The sequence below is a fragment of the Macaca thibetana genome, chromosome 4, assembly GCF_024542745.1.
Source record: "Macaca thibetana thibetana isolate TM-01 chromosome 4, ASM2454274v1, whole genome shotgun sequence".
Classification (NCBI taxonomy): Eukaryota; Metazoa; Chordata; class Mammalia; order Primates; family Cercopithecidae; genus Macaca; species Macaca thibetana.
The window spans coordinates 137845020-137863161 of record NC_065581.1 but is presented as its reverse complement, the minus strand read 5'-3'; the positions used below and the strand labels follow the sequence as shown (position 1 = coordinate 137863161).

At 40.8% G+C, this 18142-nt stretch overlaps 1 protein-coding gene across 2 annotated transcripts in view; it reads right to left on the bottom strand.

Annotated features, from left to right (window-relative positions):
- Positions 1 to 18142, bottom strand: part of SOGA3 (SOGA family member 3) — a 64536-nt gene that overhangs the window by 8941 nt on the left and 37453 nt on the right. For both annotated transcript variants that reach the window (XM_050788306.1, XM_050788307.1), the window contains 2 exons: positions 12186 to 13361; positions 9957 to 10276 (listed from right to left, as the gene is read on the bottom strand). In XM_050788306.1, coding sequence (XP_050644263.1) covers positions 10166 to 10276; positions 12186 to 13361 — 1287 coding nt within the window. In that variant the 3' untranslated portion in view covers positions 9957 to 10165. The remainder of the gene's footprint in view (positions 1 to 9956; positions 10277 to 12185; positions 13362 to 18142) is intronic.

Genomic DNA, 18142 nt, shown 5'->3' with positions numbered 1-18142 from the left:
ATCCGCCCACCTCAGTGTCCCAAAGTGCTGGGATTACAGGCGTGAGCCACTGTGCCCAGCCAGCTGAGTATTTATTACCGTCTAAAGAGGCTTATGTCCTTAGCTAATTGTAAACACTGGGTCAAAATAAAAAGGCAAATGGATTTTATCTTAGCAGTTAAAAAGATCTGAAGATAAACACAGCAACATGGCCTTAAGCATGCCAGTACATATTTAATCTATAGTTTCATTTGCAGAATGATCCTGAAGTATTACAAAGCAGTTACTCATTTGTTCTCTTTATGCTATGACAACCTGGTTGTTATGAGACTGGAGAGCTTCTGATTTCTTGCTTACATCATTTTTCCATTGCTTATTCTTTTACCCTTTAAACATATTTAACAATAAAAGGGGTACTGTGTTTCTATTTTCATCGGAAAGAAGACAGAAAAGATTTAAAAAACTAAATTTGTTATTTTTTGTTTGTTTTAGTTTTGTTCTTGAGATGGTCTTGTTCTGTTACCCAGGCTGGAGTGCAGTGGTGTGATCATGGCTCACTACAACCTCATCTTCCGGGGCTCAAGCAATCTTCCAGCTTCAGACTCCTGAATAGGGGACCACAGGCACTTGCCACCATGCCCAGCTAATTTTTTGATTTTTTTTTTTTTTTGAGATAAGGTCTTGTTATGTTGCCCAGGCTGGTCTTGAACTTCTGAGCTCAAATGATCCTCCCTCCTTGGCCTCCCAAAGTGCTGAGATTATAGGCCCAAAACACTATGCCCAGCCTAAACTCATTCTTGTGCATGTTAAAGTTCAAAGGCTACTATAAGGAATGTATTTTAAGAAATTCTTTCTTCTTGAATAATGTCTTCCTCTTGCAACTGTGAAATTACTTCAAGATCATGAGATCTCGGTTGGTTAGCAGAACTCTTGAATCTCAAATTATCTTCAATTCCTAAGGTCTTGGGTACTTCAATTAACATTCCATGTAACAAATATTTGTGAATACCAATTCTATGCCTGGTTAGACCAAGAGGGCTCAAAGAAGAGTAAGAAGTCCTTGTCTTCAACAGGTCTGGTCAGCTCTGAAGATTCCCTGAAATGTGACATGTAGCATGACTGTTTACATTCTGAGTAGCCCACTACACTGGTATAAATTCACAAATTTGGAGAGTCCCTCCTAGGAGTACCCACAGCATTCCACCAAGGAGATCACGGTTTAGTGTTACTCTCACTCAGCCCTAGCTGCACACTATAATCACACAGCGAATGAAAAAGAAAAATAGCCATGCTGGAACTCTCCCCAGACTTCTGACTCAGACCATCCAGTGGTGAGGTCCTGGCTTCAGACTTTTGATAAAGTTCCACAGCTGATTCTGTCAAATTTGGTCCTGTGTTATTTGAGTTCTAGAATGGCAATTTCAACTGTGTGTTAATAAATATAATTTTGATCCTCCTAAAGTACTGTTTTGGGATATAAAATTATGAAGATAACACACAGAATATTTACTATCCACAGAAGTTACATGTTTGGATTATTACTTGCCAGCTAATGTACTATTTTTCCAGTGGGGGATGTTTATCCTTAGAATCATGGGACACTGGCTCTCTCTTCTATTCTGAAGGCTGATGACACGTCAACAGGTTTTTTAGCCAAGCACATCCATCATGGGGCTTATACACAGGCATTTCCAGATGACAGAAATATTCAAAAGACACACGTTTGAATGATCTGTTCTTTTCAAGTCGTGGTCCAAATTCTGAACCAAACAGTAACATATTTGAGAAATGTGGGCTATTTTAAAACTAGAAACAGAGCTTGCTCACATTTTTCAAATTTGCTTTTAGCATCTCATTGTATTATTTACAGATTCTTGACTTGAAGGATACTGATAATGATGAGAATAAAATCAAAATAATAAAAAGGACTGCTCGAGGGCTACCTTTTCTTTAGTGACCAGAAGAGTTCCGGGAATGCTTGTCCACCACAAGAGGGCCACCCTGAGCCACTTCTCTCTGCTGCGCTGGTTCAGCAGTAAAGCATGGCTCAGGCTTGGTGAGTGTAATTTGAAGGACACAGGAACTAATCTATATTCCCCCAGGGAGTAACTAATCCACCTATATCTTCTACGAGAAATGTTAGATTTATCACTACTGGATGACAGCATTCTATTTCCAATAATTGCCTAGTAAAATACCACTGATAGAGGAAATAATTATTGGCTAGTCACACTTCGGCACAGAAAAGGAGAAGAGGTAGCACATACTAAGGACTAGAAGGAACAAATCAATATGGGTAGGGCTTTGATTAGAGGTCGGGAAAGCCATCTGTTTCATTCACAGGGCATGGAGTAGGGAAACAGGTGGAAGATCTGAATGGGGAACAGCATGGGTGGGTGTTAGATTTTGAGCACTTGGAGTTCAGGTCAAAAGAAATGTGGCATCATGACATGAGATGGATACGGTAAAGGATTTGGAGGTAAAATTACAGAAAGGGAGGCCTAAATTCACACTTCAGTGTAGCCCCCAGGCCCACTCTAATCAGAAGACTTCTGCAGAACTAGCCAGACCCATTTTCCATGGCCAAGGTCCCTCAGTAAGTCCGTATCAGCCTATAAGCACAATACCTTGATGGGTAATTTGCCCATGAACATCTCAAAAATTCATAAAGGAAAAGGGTTTAGGAAAAGAGAGTCACAAAATGGTGATATCGTGCAGGGCAAAAGCTATTCAAATGCAGGAAGGAGGCAGTAGGTATTTAGTACCTCCCCAAAAGCAGCTGTGTCTGACCCTTCCACTGTATTCTGTTGTTGTTGATGCTATCAATATGTATTGCAAAATAAGATTTCTGTAACCTCACTCTTTTTTTTTGTTTGCTTGTTTTTGTTTTTTTGAGACGGAGTTTCGTTCTTGTCGCCCAGGCTGGAGTACAATGTCATGTTCTCAGCTCACTGCAACCTCCACCTCCCGGGTTCAAGTGATTCTCCTGCCTCAGTCACCCAAATAGGTGGGATTACAGGCGTCCGCCACCATGTCCAGCTAATTTCTGTATTTCTAGTAGAGACAGGGTTTTGCCATGTTGGCCAGGCTGGTCTCGAACTCCCGACCTCAGGTGATCCACCCAACTCGGCCTCTCGAAGTGCCGGGATTACAGACGTGAGCCACTGTGCCTGGCCAACCTCACCCTTTTTAATCCAACTCTTTTTAACCCCCGCTACTACTTTGAATCCAGTCACTTTCTACAAATATCAGGTATCTTCAAACTAATAGCTGCATCTGAATCAAGTACATTCCCTCTGAAGTAAGGAGGCTGAACAGAGGCTTCAGTTTCCCCTCTTGGACAGTTTTTCCACATCAAGATGAAGTCCAAGGCCAGGCAGTCCTCATTTTCCTTGACTACCTCAACTAGCTTCAATGTGGCTTTTTCCACCAGATGTAATCTAAGCTTGTTCACAAATGCTAAGGCCCTCTATGCAGTGGCCCGACAGCCTCAGCAGGTACACATTTCCTTTCAGGCAAAGGCTCAGAAGATACACATTTCCTTTCCTGCTTGGATTCCCAGGAGTCACCTAATGCCCGGAAAAAAATTAATTTCAGTACCTTGTCATGTTGAAACCCAGTTATAAATGACTGATCTAGGCCAATATACAGGATGTTCTATTTAAGAAGTCTCACTCTATTTTGTCTGTTCAGGAGTCAGAGATACAAAAGGAGTAACAAAGAATGTGAAAAAACTGTTTATAAGAAAGAAGGAAGGGAGTTATAAACTACGAACTAAACTGAATGTTCTGACTTTAAGAAATAAGAGTATGTAAGTCATTTCTTTAAAAAAGCTCTTAAATTACCTTCCCTTACTAAATCACTTGAGGCAAGTTAAGTAAACTGATGAGTTGCTCTCTGCCCCTCATACTCTCTTAATATTTGAATACACAGGTTAAAGCAGGTACTTTTGAATAAACTTAAAGAGCTGGCTTTAAAGGTACATCATGTTGGCAACCTCAGAAAGAAGTGATGCCATTTCCCAGCCTTCAATAATCACTTATGCATCATGCTTGTTAACACAAGCAGCTCAACTAAAAGCATTCAGAAGAGACTACAGAAAATAAACACATAAAGCACACTTTCTCAGAGTCAGTAATTTCCACAGTTCCACATCTGGAGTATGCATGATATTATAACTCTTCAAACAGTCAAGATATTGCACCACTCATGAATACCTCACGGTGGTTTGCATTTTCTTTTTTTTTAATTTTTTTTTTGAGACGGAGTCTTGCACTGTCGCCCAGGCTGGAGTGCAGTGGCACGATCTCGGCTCACTGCAAGCTCTGCCTCCCAGGTTCATGCCATTCTCCTGTCTCTGTCTCCCAAGTAGCTGAGACTACAGGAGCCGCTACACCTGCCTAACTTTTCATATTTTTAGTAGAGATGGGGTTTCACTGTGTTAGCCAGGATGGTCTCGATCTCCTGACCTCATGATCTGCTCTCCTTGGCCTCCCAAAGTGCTGGGATTACAAGCGTGAGCCACCACGCCCGGCCTGCAATTTTCTTAAGTGAGTTGGTGTTCTAAACTTTTCTGAAAAGTTCTAGTTTTTAAATTAGTGTAATGCTCTACACTGTTAACTGTTTATTTAATGCTTATTTTCCTAAAAAACAAAAGTTGCTTAAAATCATTTTTTAAAATATATCTAAAACTTTACTGATAATTTAAATAAAAATCATCAAAACAAAGGCAAGTTTTTATTATCTGAGTTTAATATATGCTAAATAGGAATTTGGATTCAAAAACATTGAAAAACACCAAATATGCAAGTCAATAAAATTTTATGAACATTTTTGTAAAGGCTGAATAACTGCTAACAACCACTGATTATGTATTATCTTAAACTAAATGTTTGCAATTTTATCTTCAGATGTTGTGTTTTGTTAGTACCTTATTTTGAAAAATAATTACAGAAAAATACGTACAACTCTGAACTAAAAAAGTTTTATAATGGTAACAGTGAAATTGAATAATCAGGAAATGTCAATAGACTTAAGTTTATTAATCATAAATATGTGGGATATAAAAAGATCAGATGGGGCTCTTTAGGACAACATGGCCTGGCTTAACAGTGAGCAGTGCAAGGTAGAAGTTTCTGAGGTTTCTCTTTACATCTAAAAAGTGTTATATTTGCTGCTCTTATTTTTTGATCAAGTGGTTTATAACAGTACTCTACTCAAAAGGTTCCCCAGAAATATTTAAAATACTACCCATAACTTCACTAGGACAGACACAGGCTAGAACTGCCAGTGAGTACAGAAAATATACCTTTAAGCAGGGAAGACATGGATGAAAATGTATTTAAGTTACATGGAAAGGACCTTTAGAGATTCTGTGATTTGCACACACTTTCAAAATGGCATACATGAAAAACAGCCACTACCACTTTCCCTTCTCTCAACTGATCAACACAAAAGTACAGTTCAGAAGCATTTAAGATATTCCCACATTTATTACTGTAACTACAAAGGTGTTCTGCCATCTCCAGGCCATGAAACATTCTATTTTGTATGAGTTTTTATCTGAAATTCTACAAGTAGACTGCTGAGAATGTCAGGACCTACCCATGAAATGTGTTTCATCAAAATGTGAATGATATTACTTTACCTATCGAAAACCAGATCAAAATTAAAACTGCAGAAAGTTTTCTATCTTTCATTAGACCTAATTGGTTTACAACTAGGGTTTAAGCAGTTATGTCTTCATGCATACTATGTTTTAACTGTACCATGTCCCAGTAGTTCAATAAATGGTCGACTTTTCTTTCTGGTACATTCTCCACTACCTTCTCTTCAATCTCTACATTCACTTATAGTGTCTGACACAAAGAATGACTCTGCTAGATGAACTGGACTGTAGTTCTATCAGAATGCAGTTACAAACACTGCATGAATACTTGGAATTAAGGCTGAGCTACCAAATTGACAGTCCAAACGTCGTTGGCAGCTAATTAAATAAGTATATCCCATTCTACCACACAAACTAAAGTTGAAGATTAGAGAATGCAGGCCAAAACACATTCCAGGCTCAGGACTGAATTTTCCTTTGTTTTATGAGTTTAGTTACTTATGCTTAAAAATAGCCAACTGAATTCCTTTTTTTCTTAGATCTAGGCCAAATTAACAAGAAGACACTTCTTCCTATGGCCAAGAATGTGCATACAAGAGAATTTTCTAGAATAAGGCTTGCTCTGTTGAGTTGAGTTTAGTGTGATGTTTAAATAGCACCGCTTCAAAGGTCCAAACAAAAGACAACGCCTTGTCTTAATAATTGAGGGTCTTTTCTCTCTTGGTGAATGAAGAAGCCTCGTTGTTCCTCTTTCAGAAACAGCTTAATACAACAAAAATAATGCAAGCAACAGGATCAAAGGGGATGATGCTGGGGATTCTCTTTCTGAGGTTTTGGGCACCATCTTTGTTAACTTATAGTCCCAAGTTTATGTTCTATGCTTTAAGAGATAGGTGCATCCTGGATACTGGGTGCCCGCTGAACAGCTTTAAGTTACAGGGAAAAGACGGCAAGGAAAAAGGTCACTTCGTGCCTGCTGGCAATTTTCTGACCCCACCTTCCACCAACTGGTCCCCAGCATGTCCCCTAAGATAGAGGCAGGTCTGAATGCCCTGACCCTGGATGCATTTCTCATTATACACCGCAGTGTGATGGATCTGTGTGTGTACACACAGGCACAACTGGGAGGCTGGTCTATGCAGTGAGTGGGGCAGAGTGGAAAAGAGCCTCCCTGGAATTCAACTGTTCAGTAAAGTTGATTCACTAACTTCAGAGGAGCTGTTGGAATGATCCCATAGCCCCCAGAATCTGTGAGCAGTAAAGTCAGTCCTGCTTCAGCCGACTTTCCTCTCCCCAATATTTCACAGGAGTTTCACATATGGAGGATCTGGATGAGGTTCAAGAGTCTCATGAAATTCTATAAAATCACTGCCTGTATTAGTCTACTTTCACACTGCTATAAAGAGCTTCCCTGAGACTGGGTAATTAATAAAGGAAAGAGGTTTGACTCACAGTTCTGTATAGTTAGGGAGGCCTCAGGAAACTTGCAATCATGGTGGAAGGGGAAGCAGGCACTTTCTCCACAAGGCGGCAGTGGACAGGAGTGAAGGAAGAACTTCTAAACATTTATAAAACCATCAAATCTTGTGAGGACTCACTTGCTATCATGAGAACAGCATGGGGGAAACCACCCCCATGGTCCAATCACTTGCCTCCCTCTGCATGTGGAGATTACAGGTCCCTCCCTCAACCCATGCGGATTACAATTCAAGATGAGATTTGAGTGGGACACAGAGTCAAACCTTATCACTGTTTTAGGAATTCACAGGTAAGATTAATACCACTGTTGCCAGAAGGGCAACATAAGGAACATGACCACAGTTCCTAAAATGAGATCTACAGTTGAGGCTGGTGTTTTGGTTAGCCCAGACAGCTCTCCTTCCCTATTCAGGTCACAAGTTATCACTGAGGTGTTTGCACCACCCTTGCATATTTATGGTGTCAGTCCACCTAAGAATGCCTAGGGATTTTGTTGTAATAATGTGTTAGATCACTGTCGGATCATCTTGAGCCTGAATTCAGTGTGCACACGTGCCTATGTCTCTCAGTGGCTGTGTGACGCTGTGCCCACACACTATTCACCTTGGTTCTCTTTTCTGTTGGGTACTATTCCTATTTACCTTTGATTCTGTGTTTTTGAGAACTTGTATTAATGCAAGCCAAGTTTTCTGGCACCACCACCAGTGCAGAAATATAACTGCTTTATCACTGGAGGTGATATCCCTTCTGGCAAAGGCTGTACAACTAAGTGGAAATGCTCTGGAGAGAATTCAGACATCCACTGAGCAGCTGAAATTTTAAAGTCGACTCAAACCTAGACAACTAATGATCCTATATCTTAGTATCACATAGTTTACTGTAAGCTTTGTTGGGGCTATATCAAACGTGCATTTTAGACAATTCAAATATCTAAAAGTAGTGGTTCTGGGGTGTTTAAAAAAATACAGATGCCTAGGTCCGTACATTTTATTTCAATTAGTATGGAGTAGGTCCCCAATTAAAAACTTCCCAGAAATTCTGATGTGCAGCTAGCATTGACAACTACGATCTAGTTATTTCATTTTTGATTCATCACATGATAAAACTAAAATCTAAAGCCAGTTTCTTAAAGTCACACAGGGTAGTGAATATGCATGATGCTTCTGAAGTGAGTGAGTGCATGCCATATCACATTTATCTGCAAAGATAGTATCAGCAATTTGGACAAGACAATTCTTTGTGATGTGGGATTTCAGGGACCTTGAAGTTCTGATCCCTTCCGTCTAAATGCCAGCAAGCTTCCCAGTCATTGTAATAACCTGCAACACTCCACACACTTCCAAATGCTCTGTAGGTGGCTGAGAGCCTTTCAACAGGTGTAACTGGCTCCAAAGACAATAAATATTTCAGCTAAATTTCAGCCCTCAAACATTTACTTTCAGTTCCTGAAATGGTGGCCTGGAAACTTACCACGGATCTAACAGACAAACTTTAGGTTTTAAAGTGTTTGTTATCCCTGAGATGAAAAATTTTAAAAAGTAAACACCTGAGTTATATATAATTGATTAAACATGGCATTTACTCATTTCATTCATTTTTGTAATGAAGTTTTACCTAGCTCTCTGAATCTCTAAAATGAAAAGCCAGAAGTGCATACTGACAGATTCCAACCATTGGTTAACAACTCCTCACTCTAAGTCTCTCCTCTCCCTATCAAAAAACAAACAGAACCAAAAACCAAAACCAAACAAACCCTGTAGACAGTAAGAGCAGTTATTCTAAACTAAAGTTTTAGACTATTGTGAAGGTTTTTTGTTTGTTTGTTTAATTAATATTCAAATGGATGTGTGGGAGGATGTGATGATAAATAAATCAGAGTCCCTTGAAAGTTAAATTCCTGGAGATTCCAAGGCCCATTACCAATAGCAACTTTTAGAACAAAGTTTTCCACATATTCTTTTTGCAGACGTGCAAGATACTTCACTTTCCACAGATTTTCATATCCATCAACCAGCCTGTGAGTATTTACAAATATGTGACTTCAACAAGTGTGGAGATTGCTGACTCTTGGGTGGCACTGGATAAACTATCAATGAGATGGACAGAATAGGTCTTTTAGGTAGACAGAGTCTATCCAGGCCACTTTCGGTATGAGGAGAAAGGGGGATGCTCAGGTTTACTGAAGTTAGTTTATATCTCGAGAACACCTCCCGCCAGAACTACGCTACCAGTCTTGGATTGTGGTCGAATGATTTCGAGAAAATGACCATATTTTAATGAAATTCTAGAGAATGACTGTATTTTTTCCCTATTCAAAACAATTCATATATCATATTTATAGAGCATTTCCTGCTCTGGAGGCATTCTATTATGGAGGATAGGACGCCAAGTAATAAGTTCAATTAGCAATACATGAATTCAAGTATAACAAGTAAAAGCAGGAATGGCAGGTTTGGTGGGAATCTGGTCAAACAGAGTAGGATGGGGATAATTGTTTCCTAAATGAACTAAGACCTAATCCAATCTCATGATTCCAAGCATATCTCTGTAGACAAAACACATTGGCATTACAACACATTACTTAGTTTCCATGAGGGTCACATTTATTTCCCATATTTTTTTTCAGATATTTATTGGATGTCAAAATTATCTTGCTAGTTTGATGTAACCTGGCAAAGGTACTTTACAAATGTATGTACTTTTTGGAAACGTGACCAAATTGTGAATGTTCGTCCAGCTTTTGAATAATAATAGTGAGCTACTGAGAAATAATTATGAGACATGTAGTCCATTTTTATATTCAATATGCCAATTATTTATCAAGAGGAGACAAACAGGATGAAAAAGCAGCAAAATTAAAACAATTCATACAGAAAAATGTCACACTTACTTTCTTACCTGAAATATTTTAGTGCTTGGGCTTCTTATTGAATTTGGTCGTGGTAAGATGAGTCGTGTCTTTTTAAAGAAATAAGCAGTCTTCAGTGTTTTTATAGCATTGGTTACTACAGAAATTATACTTCTTTTACTTCTTGTCTTGAAGGGTGAACAAAATAAACAAACTGAAAATACTACAATGAATGGTAGATGGTGAAAAATTTACAGTACAAAAAACAGTGTAAAAAGGAAGACAAGTTTAAATATTGTTGTGTAAGAAAGTGATGAAAATAATACAAGAATGAGAATAAGTAAAATGATAGGCTGGAACATCTGGGAAGGTAAATGCAAAGACAAAGAGAAGAGTTAATTAATAATAATCTTTAAAACTTAAATTCATATCAACTAATTTAAGCATTCATTCAACTTAAGATACAAAAGAACCCCCACCCTCCCTTAAGCCTATATCTATAAAATCTGAAAGCCTAATTTTATACACAGCACTTTCTCTCACTCTAATTTCTATTATTTTCCCTGAGGGTATAATTGAATACATATCAAAATTCAACAAGTTTTATCATAAAACAGTATTTTTCATAGCAAAGCAGAGCAACATGCAAGATAAATAAGCGATAGGGTTGCAATTTTTCTAGCTGTACCAACAGGCAGTTAATCTAAAATCATGCTTCTGTACATAAACTGGCTTTTAAATGTCTTGCGTGTCTTAAAAGCCATGCATGCTGTTGTACTTCCGTGGGTTCTCCAATGGATACGGGACACCAGGCTTGCCAGAGGAAACAGCATTGCCTGTTTTGTTTCATAAATTATCTTTCATGTGGTTAACTCTGATAAAATGCATTGGTCTTTAAATGGCCACCATACCTGGCCAAAGCAGCTCAGTCCAATTCATCCGGTGTGCCTCTACAAATCAGGATGGAGGAAAAATGCTGGTTTTCCCTGTTCTGGAATAGTTATTACTATTTCTCTGAATTAGTGTTGCCTTCAAGCTACCGTATAGACTCCTTCCCCAGTACTGAGATTCTCCACTATACAACTGAGAGTGATTTTTCTCTGGAAATAATGATCATGTTATTTAAACTTATGGTAAAAAAAAAAAAAGTGGCTTTCATTTGTTCCTTTCAGGGGGCTGCAGACACAAAATCATGTCCCTTTACCACTGGTTTCTACATTTACCAACAGTTATCCATCAGTTCTATTTAATTAAATTAATTTTTTTTTTTAATTGAGACAGAGTCTCCCTCTGTCACCAAGGCTAGAGTGCAGTGGTGCAATCTTGGCTCACTGCAACCTTCCTCTCCCGGGTTCAAGTGATTCTCCTGCTTCAGCCTTCCGAGTAGCTGGGATTACAGGAGTGCGCCACCACACCAGGCTAATTTTTGTATTTTTAGTATACACGGGGTTTCACCATGTTGGCCAGGCTGGTGTCCAAGTCCTGACCTCCCGCCCTCCTCAGCCTCTGGGATTACAGGCATGAGCCACAGTGACCGGCCATCAATTCTGTTTTAGCTTTTTTCTTTCTTTTGAGACAAGGTTTCACTCTTGCCCAGGCTGGAGTGCACTAGTGCAATCACCACTCACTGCAGTCTCCACCTGCCTGGGCTCAGGAGATCCTCCCACTTCAGCCTCCGGAGTAGCTTGGATTACAGGTGCATGCCACCACAACCGGCTAATTTTTTGTGTTTTGGAGAGACGAATCTCGCCTTGCTGACCAGGCTGGACTCAAACTCCTGAGCTCAAGCGATCCGCCCTCCTCGGTCTACCAGTCTAGTCATTTTTTTTAAAATCCTAAACTCAATATGGATCTTGACTCGAAAACCACAAATCAGCAGCTAAATATTCCTATTCAGGACCATCTTGCAGTTCACCTGCTAGCAGAGTAACAGAAAAATATTGACCTTCTAAAATAATACTGTGCCTCAAAATCTCAAAATCCTTTACTCTTTCCACAAAAATTGAGGGTGATGAATGGTGTTAACTTTTCCTTTTGAACAAAACACAGGAAGAAATGGTGACTACATGATGGAGTCACAAAAACCTCATCCCTGCAGGACAGTGTGGAAGAACGGGTGGGCCGGCTGGGGGTTTCAGGCCCCACTGCGGCCCTGAGCGGGTGCTTCCCTCAAGCGGGGCGCGGCAGTCCGGGCGCCGAGACGCCCCCCTGGGACGCGGCTCCGCGGGCCAGCCTGGCCACCGCCGTGGCTCGCAATAGGCAGAACTGTACCTGACTCACGGAAATGGGCTCCTCGGCGCCGCGGTCGTCCGCAGACTTGGGCACCTCGAGGCGGTCGATGAAGGTCTGCAGCTCCTTGCGGAAGGCCTTCATCTGCGCGTTGATACGGTAGAGCAGCTCGTGCTCGCGGATGCGGCTGCCGTCGTCCTCCTCGTCCATGAGTCCGAACAGGTCCCCGTTGGCCACGTAGATGCGCGCCTCGGTGATGATGGTGCTCGTGTCGGCGATGAGCCGGTCGATGGTCTTGCCCAGGCGCTCGGCCTCCGACCGGATGTCCTTCATCTGCTGCCGATCGGAGAAGCTCTTGGGCCAAGGCCCGGGCGCCGGGTAGAAGGAGCGCGTGGGCGTGAGGCAGCGGATGTTGCGCACCTCCTCCGAGTCGCTCTCGCCGCCGATGGGCCCTTCGCGCTTGCGGTGCGGCGGCCGCGAGTCGTCGTCGCTCTCCTTCTTGCCTGCGTCGCTCTCAGCGTCGCTGTCGCGGGGGCTGCCGCGGATGCCCAGGTGCGAGGCCAGGTCGTAGCGCTGCATGTTGGACATAAGCACGCGATTCTCGTACTGCAGCTGCATGACCTTGCCGCTGAGCTCGTTGATCTGCAGGCGCGCTGCCTTCAGCTCCTCCTGCAGGGCCTCGGTCTTGGCGTTGTCGTGGTGCCGCGCGCTGTCGTGACCGCCGGACTTGTACTTGTACTTGTTGAGCTCCGCAGTGATGCGCTTGTTCTGCTCCTCCAGGTCGGCCACGTTCCTCCGCAGCAGCTCCGTCTCGTCTTCCACCAGCTGCAGGTGCTGCCGCAGCTCTGACAGGGATTCGCTCTGCTCCCTCATGAGCGGGTTGGCCGAGCCGTTGAAATCATCACCCCTAAGGTCGTCCAGTTCCGCCTTCAGGCCTCTGTTCTCCACCTCCAGTTCGACGATTTTCCTGCCCAGGATGTTGGCTTCTTCCTCCACCAGCCTTAGCCGTAGCTTGAGCTCGGCCTCCCTGGTGCTGGGAGGGCCTCCAGCTTCTCCTTTGGGCAAAGGACTGTCCAGATCCCCATAAAAGGATCTGTACTTCTGAAGCTCGTGTTCAAATCTGTCCTTTTCTTTATCAATCTTGGCCATTTTCTTTCTCATCAAAGCGGCTTCTTCCTTAACGAACTGCAGCTGGCACTTCAGATCTTCATTGTCCTCCTCATTTGGGGGAAAAGAGGGACAAGGATAGGACATCATTTTTATGTAAATCAAGGAAACAACCAAAAGAGGACACCTGGAAAAATAATTTCTTTTTCTTGCAATACAGATTTAATGACAGACAAACAGAAGCAGACACTGACTATTTTCTTCAGATCACTTAAATTCTTTGGCAAATTAAAGATTAGAACAATGTTACATCCTGGAAGCAAAAAGGAAAAGGAATATGAAAAGAGACAAACTGTGGTCATCACTATTCAGAGATTATTATATGTTGTAACTGCATACAACTGTTTGGTGATCATTGCAGCAGTGTTTCTTTTGTTTTGTTTCATTATTGCAGTAATAAATATAAAATCTGTTCAAGGAGCATGTGGTTCCTTTGCATTCGCTGCCACTTTTTTGTCACACTGAGCCAAGTGCTGAAAAGTGTTTTACAAATATGAACCTAATTTAATATTCAGAGTAAATTTAGGAGTAGGTATTAAAGTTCCTGGTTTAAAGATGTTCAGTAACTCTTTGAAGGTTACACAGCTAATGAATAGCAAAGGACAAAGGTGAAATTTGAATCCAGTTCTGTCTGAAACTAATGCTCAGGCTCTTGATTTCTGTGTCACTTAGAAAATAATCTGTCCCCTGTTTTTATTCAAAGGAGAATTGTTTTAGAGGCCTGTAAGTCAGGAAAGTTTGACACTGGAATGGTCCATCCAAGGAGAAATTCTTAGTTTTTCCATCTAGATCACATTTTAAATAGGATGTACTCCCATCAGTCTGAAATGGATAAAGCTGGTGCAGCCTGGCGAAAGGATAGTGGAACTATAGAAGTTCTTCTCACACATTCTTATGACAGCCTCAGAGCCCAGTCATTAACTAAACTGAAAAGTACAAAAGGACTAGTGGAAATCTTTCTCTGAGGGATATTACCGAAGCATGTTATTATATCTATGGACATTTCTCCCAAGGACAATTTCTCAAAATTATCTTTTAAGTATGTATTTTGAGCCAATCATGTAACTTCTGTGAACTTTGGTTTCTTCATTTAAAAAAATGAAAATAAAAATTCTTTCCTTACCTAGTACTTAGTCATCTGTATTTGAGATGCATTCTGGTAAAAAAGGAGCAACCACTGGTGAGAAGGTGAGGAGAATAATGAGCTTCTGCCAGAGACACTCAGTAAATACCACACAGAGCCTTTGAGATGGAAGAGATGGAGAACAGGGGACAGATCTCTTGTCTTCCTATCTACTAATGGGAATATGAAGGGTTTGAGAGCTGCTGAGTGTGCAGAACCTGAACATTACATTCCATATAGTATTGAATCTTTATATCAGCCCTTCAAGATAGGTGATGCGATCTCCCCTTTACCGATGGGAGACATTTATTAATATTGCAGTGCACAAGTTAATAAGTGACAGAGCACAGTCTATATTCTGGCTGAGTCCCAAACTCATATTCCTTCCACTGCACATGCTGCCTCTAGAAAAGAAGCATAAAAGAAAAAAAAATAGAGCAATGTGGTAAAAGCAAAGATATAAGATGTGTTGTCTTGTACACTTTCCTCTAGAAGAGGCTTAGAAGAAAGAAGAGAAGGACTACCAGAAGAGATGAGAGAGCCTTAGTAGCATCCAGAGAGGAGGAGAAGAGGGTATGTCATGGAAAGCTTTGATGGAAGAACTCATTTCACAAGGGAAGAGAGAAGCTGCCTACAATATATTATACTATGTGCTGGGACCCTCCCACTAATTCAGTGAGGATGAGACCAAGGATATGTTACAATGTTTTGGATCACATCAGCAGAGGAATCAAAGATGACCCTGAATTTTTAAGTTGAGGGGTCTCATTGGATTGTATGGCCAATAGCAAGGATAGGGAATGAACAAAGAGGAGCATTCCATTTAAATAACTTTTAAAATAGTATGTACTCTCATCAGTCTGAAATGGATAATGTTGGTTCTGCCTGCTGAAAGGATAGTGGAATGAAACTTACAGAAGTTCTTCTCATACATTCTCATGACATTCTCAGGACAACCTCAAAGCCCAGTCATTAACCAAATTGAAAAATACAAAGGAGAAATGGAAATGGTTTTGTGTGAAGAATATGGGTTTCAGGTTTTAAGAATGCTGTCTGTGAGGTGTTCTGGTGGAGGGACACGAGGTGGAAACATCCATCAACAGTCATGTAGAATGTCAGGCTCATGATTAGATTACTAAGATTACATCTTGGCACTTAGAGCTCAGGTCTAGAAGTGAGGACGTGTGGATGAGATACGTAGAGGTGATGGTTGAACCTATCATAATGGTCACAGACACAACCAATGAGGAGAAGAAAAGAAAGGGAGACAGATGGCTGGAGGCAGTGGCTCATGTCTCTAATCCCAGCACTTTGGGAGGCTGAGGTGGGTGGATCACGAGGTCAGGAGCTCGAGACCAGCCTGGCCAATATGGTGAAACCCTGTCTTTCTTAAAAATACAAAAATTAGCTGGGATAGTGGCATGCACCTGTAGTCCCAGCTGCTCGGGAGACTGAGGCAGGAGAATTGCTTAAACCCGGGAGGTGGAGGTTGCAGTAAGCTGAGATTGCACCACTGCACTCCAGCCTGGGTGATGGAATGATAGAGCAAGACTCCATCTAAAAAAAAAAAAAAAAAAAAAAAAAAGGAAGGGAGACAGGTCAAAGGTTTGGGAGGGGAAATCTAAGGTCATGTAGGCCAATAATTAGAACAATGTTTGAACAGAAACATGACCAACAATGTCAAATATGCTTTTATATAGGCTAGGTTTTATTTGACATGCAAGAGTAGATGAGACTGGCAAGCCAGCTAGGGTTGCATGTGTGGTGGAAGTCCTTGATTGCAAGGCAAGGCCTTTATTTGCTAGTATAGTTGGCACATACTGCAAATTGAGTCTAACCAAAACCGCAGTGGTTGTGATACAAGGCAGAAACTGAAGCAGAATAACACTTCACTGGGTTATATTAAGCAAATAAAAAAGAGAATATCTGATGAGTGTGTATGTAAGCTCTCCTGCCCAAAGGAATGAAAACAACAATTATTTTAACACTTGGACAAAGACTGCATGTAATAGAGGCATTATGAGGGAAGGAACTGCATCAAGGGCTAATGGGCATGGTAATTATTTTATTTATTTAAAAATAAATCTTTTCAAGATACAAAATGCGCAGTTTCTGCAATGCCAAGAGTTTACAACCCTGTATGCCAATATGCTTGCATCCTCATCTTGTAACCCAACTATTGTAGGCTGCATTGGAAACTTGGCATAGAAATATCATACATAATTATTGAAAAAGACAGGAGATTGCATGCAAAGTGCCTAGTCTACAGTAATTGAGCAGTAAATACTTGCTCCTATTTCCCACAGTGAACAGTAGGCAAGAAAAATTAAAATGCTCTGAGGTGTGAAGCAAGTTATTTGTTATTTTTGTGTATGTTAAAGACTCACTCAATTTAAGATGCAAATTACATGTGAAGAGGGGAACATAAAGATATGATGAAGGCCAGTAATAAATGAGCTAAGCCTGGCTTTGACTTTAAGAGCCACTGCTAGAAACTAAATTGCATTCTAATCGATTACATATATTAACTCGTTTACTCCATGCAACAACTCTTTATTATGATTCCCATTTTATACATGAGGAAATAGAGGCACAAAAAGAATAAGTAACGGGCCCAAGTTCATACAGTCGGTATATGCCAGAGATTTCAACCTAGGCAACCTGGCCCTAGAGATACAGTTCTTAATTGCCGTGCAATATAAATTCTCTGTAACTAAAGTCACTGTGCTGCTGGAGGATCATGTGAGGAAGAGATCAAAGATGCGGAAGCAAATTAACAAAATGAAATACAAAGCTAAATGAATAATAGAGGTTTGGACCATATGAAATTGCCATTTCTGTAGATCAATAGCATGTTGGCAATTTTGTGTGGTTTAACATAGAAAAAGGAGACATGGGAATATTTAAAAGCATGTATTGAACATGTCCAGAGTGCCAATCACTAGACACAGATGATTCAAAGCTGAATAAGATGAGTCCTGTCTACAAAAATGCCTGGCTAAGTAGGAGAGATGAATGCATAAACAAGAATTCAATAGAATGGTATATTTTCAGTAATTCAAATATGTGGATCAATGGCTTGCAACCTTGACTGAACATTGGAATCGCGTTATAATTTTGTAAAAATGGACCATTTTATAATTGAGATATCCCATCGGAGATAGCCTGATCCATCTCCTAGGGTGGGTTTTTGTAAAGTGACAGGTCATAAGCTCTGAAAATAGATGTGTTGGAAATGATAGCAGAAACTTGAAATGCTGCAGTATATATAAATAAGAAGTTTTTGCCCATGAAAACTGGGCGAACTGGGCAAACTGGTGGATTGCATGGCATCCTGACTTTTGTAAGGTCCCAGGCCTCACTGAGAAACTGATTAAAGTTGTGGATGTTTTTGCAGAAAGTTGCCCACATGCATAGCGAGTGGAGGTCCATAAAGCCAAGACTAAACGGTTAAGAATTCCTGCATCAGAGACTATAGTTGAAAAGAATAAATAAACTTTTAACACAGAAAGTGTAAGAATAGGAAAAATGTAGATACAGTGTCTACTCCATAAACAAGGTAGGAAAGAAGATTCATGGCAACACGTGAAATGATTCACAACAAAATATTTAGAGTGAGTTGAATAAAGTGACAGCAAAGACAGAGTGGAAAAGCTGTAGTGACAGAGTATATTTGGACTTACTAAGGGAACAGAGAGAAAGGTACAGA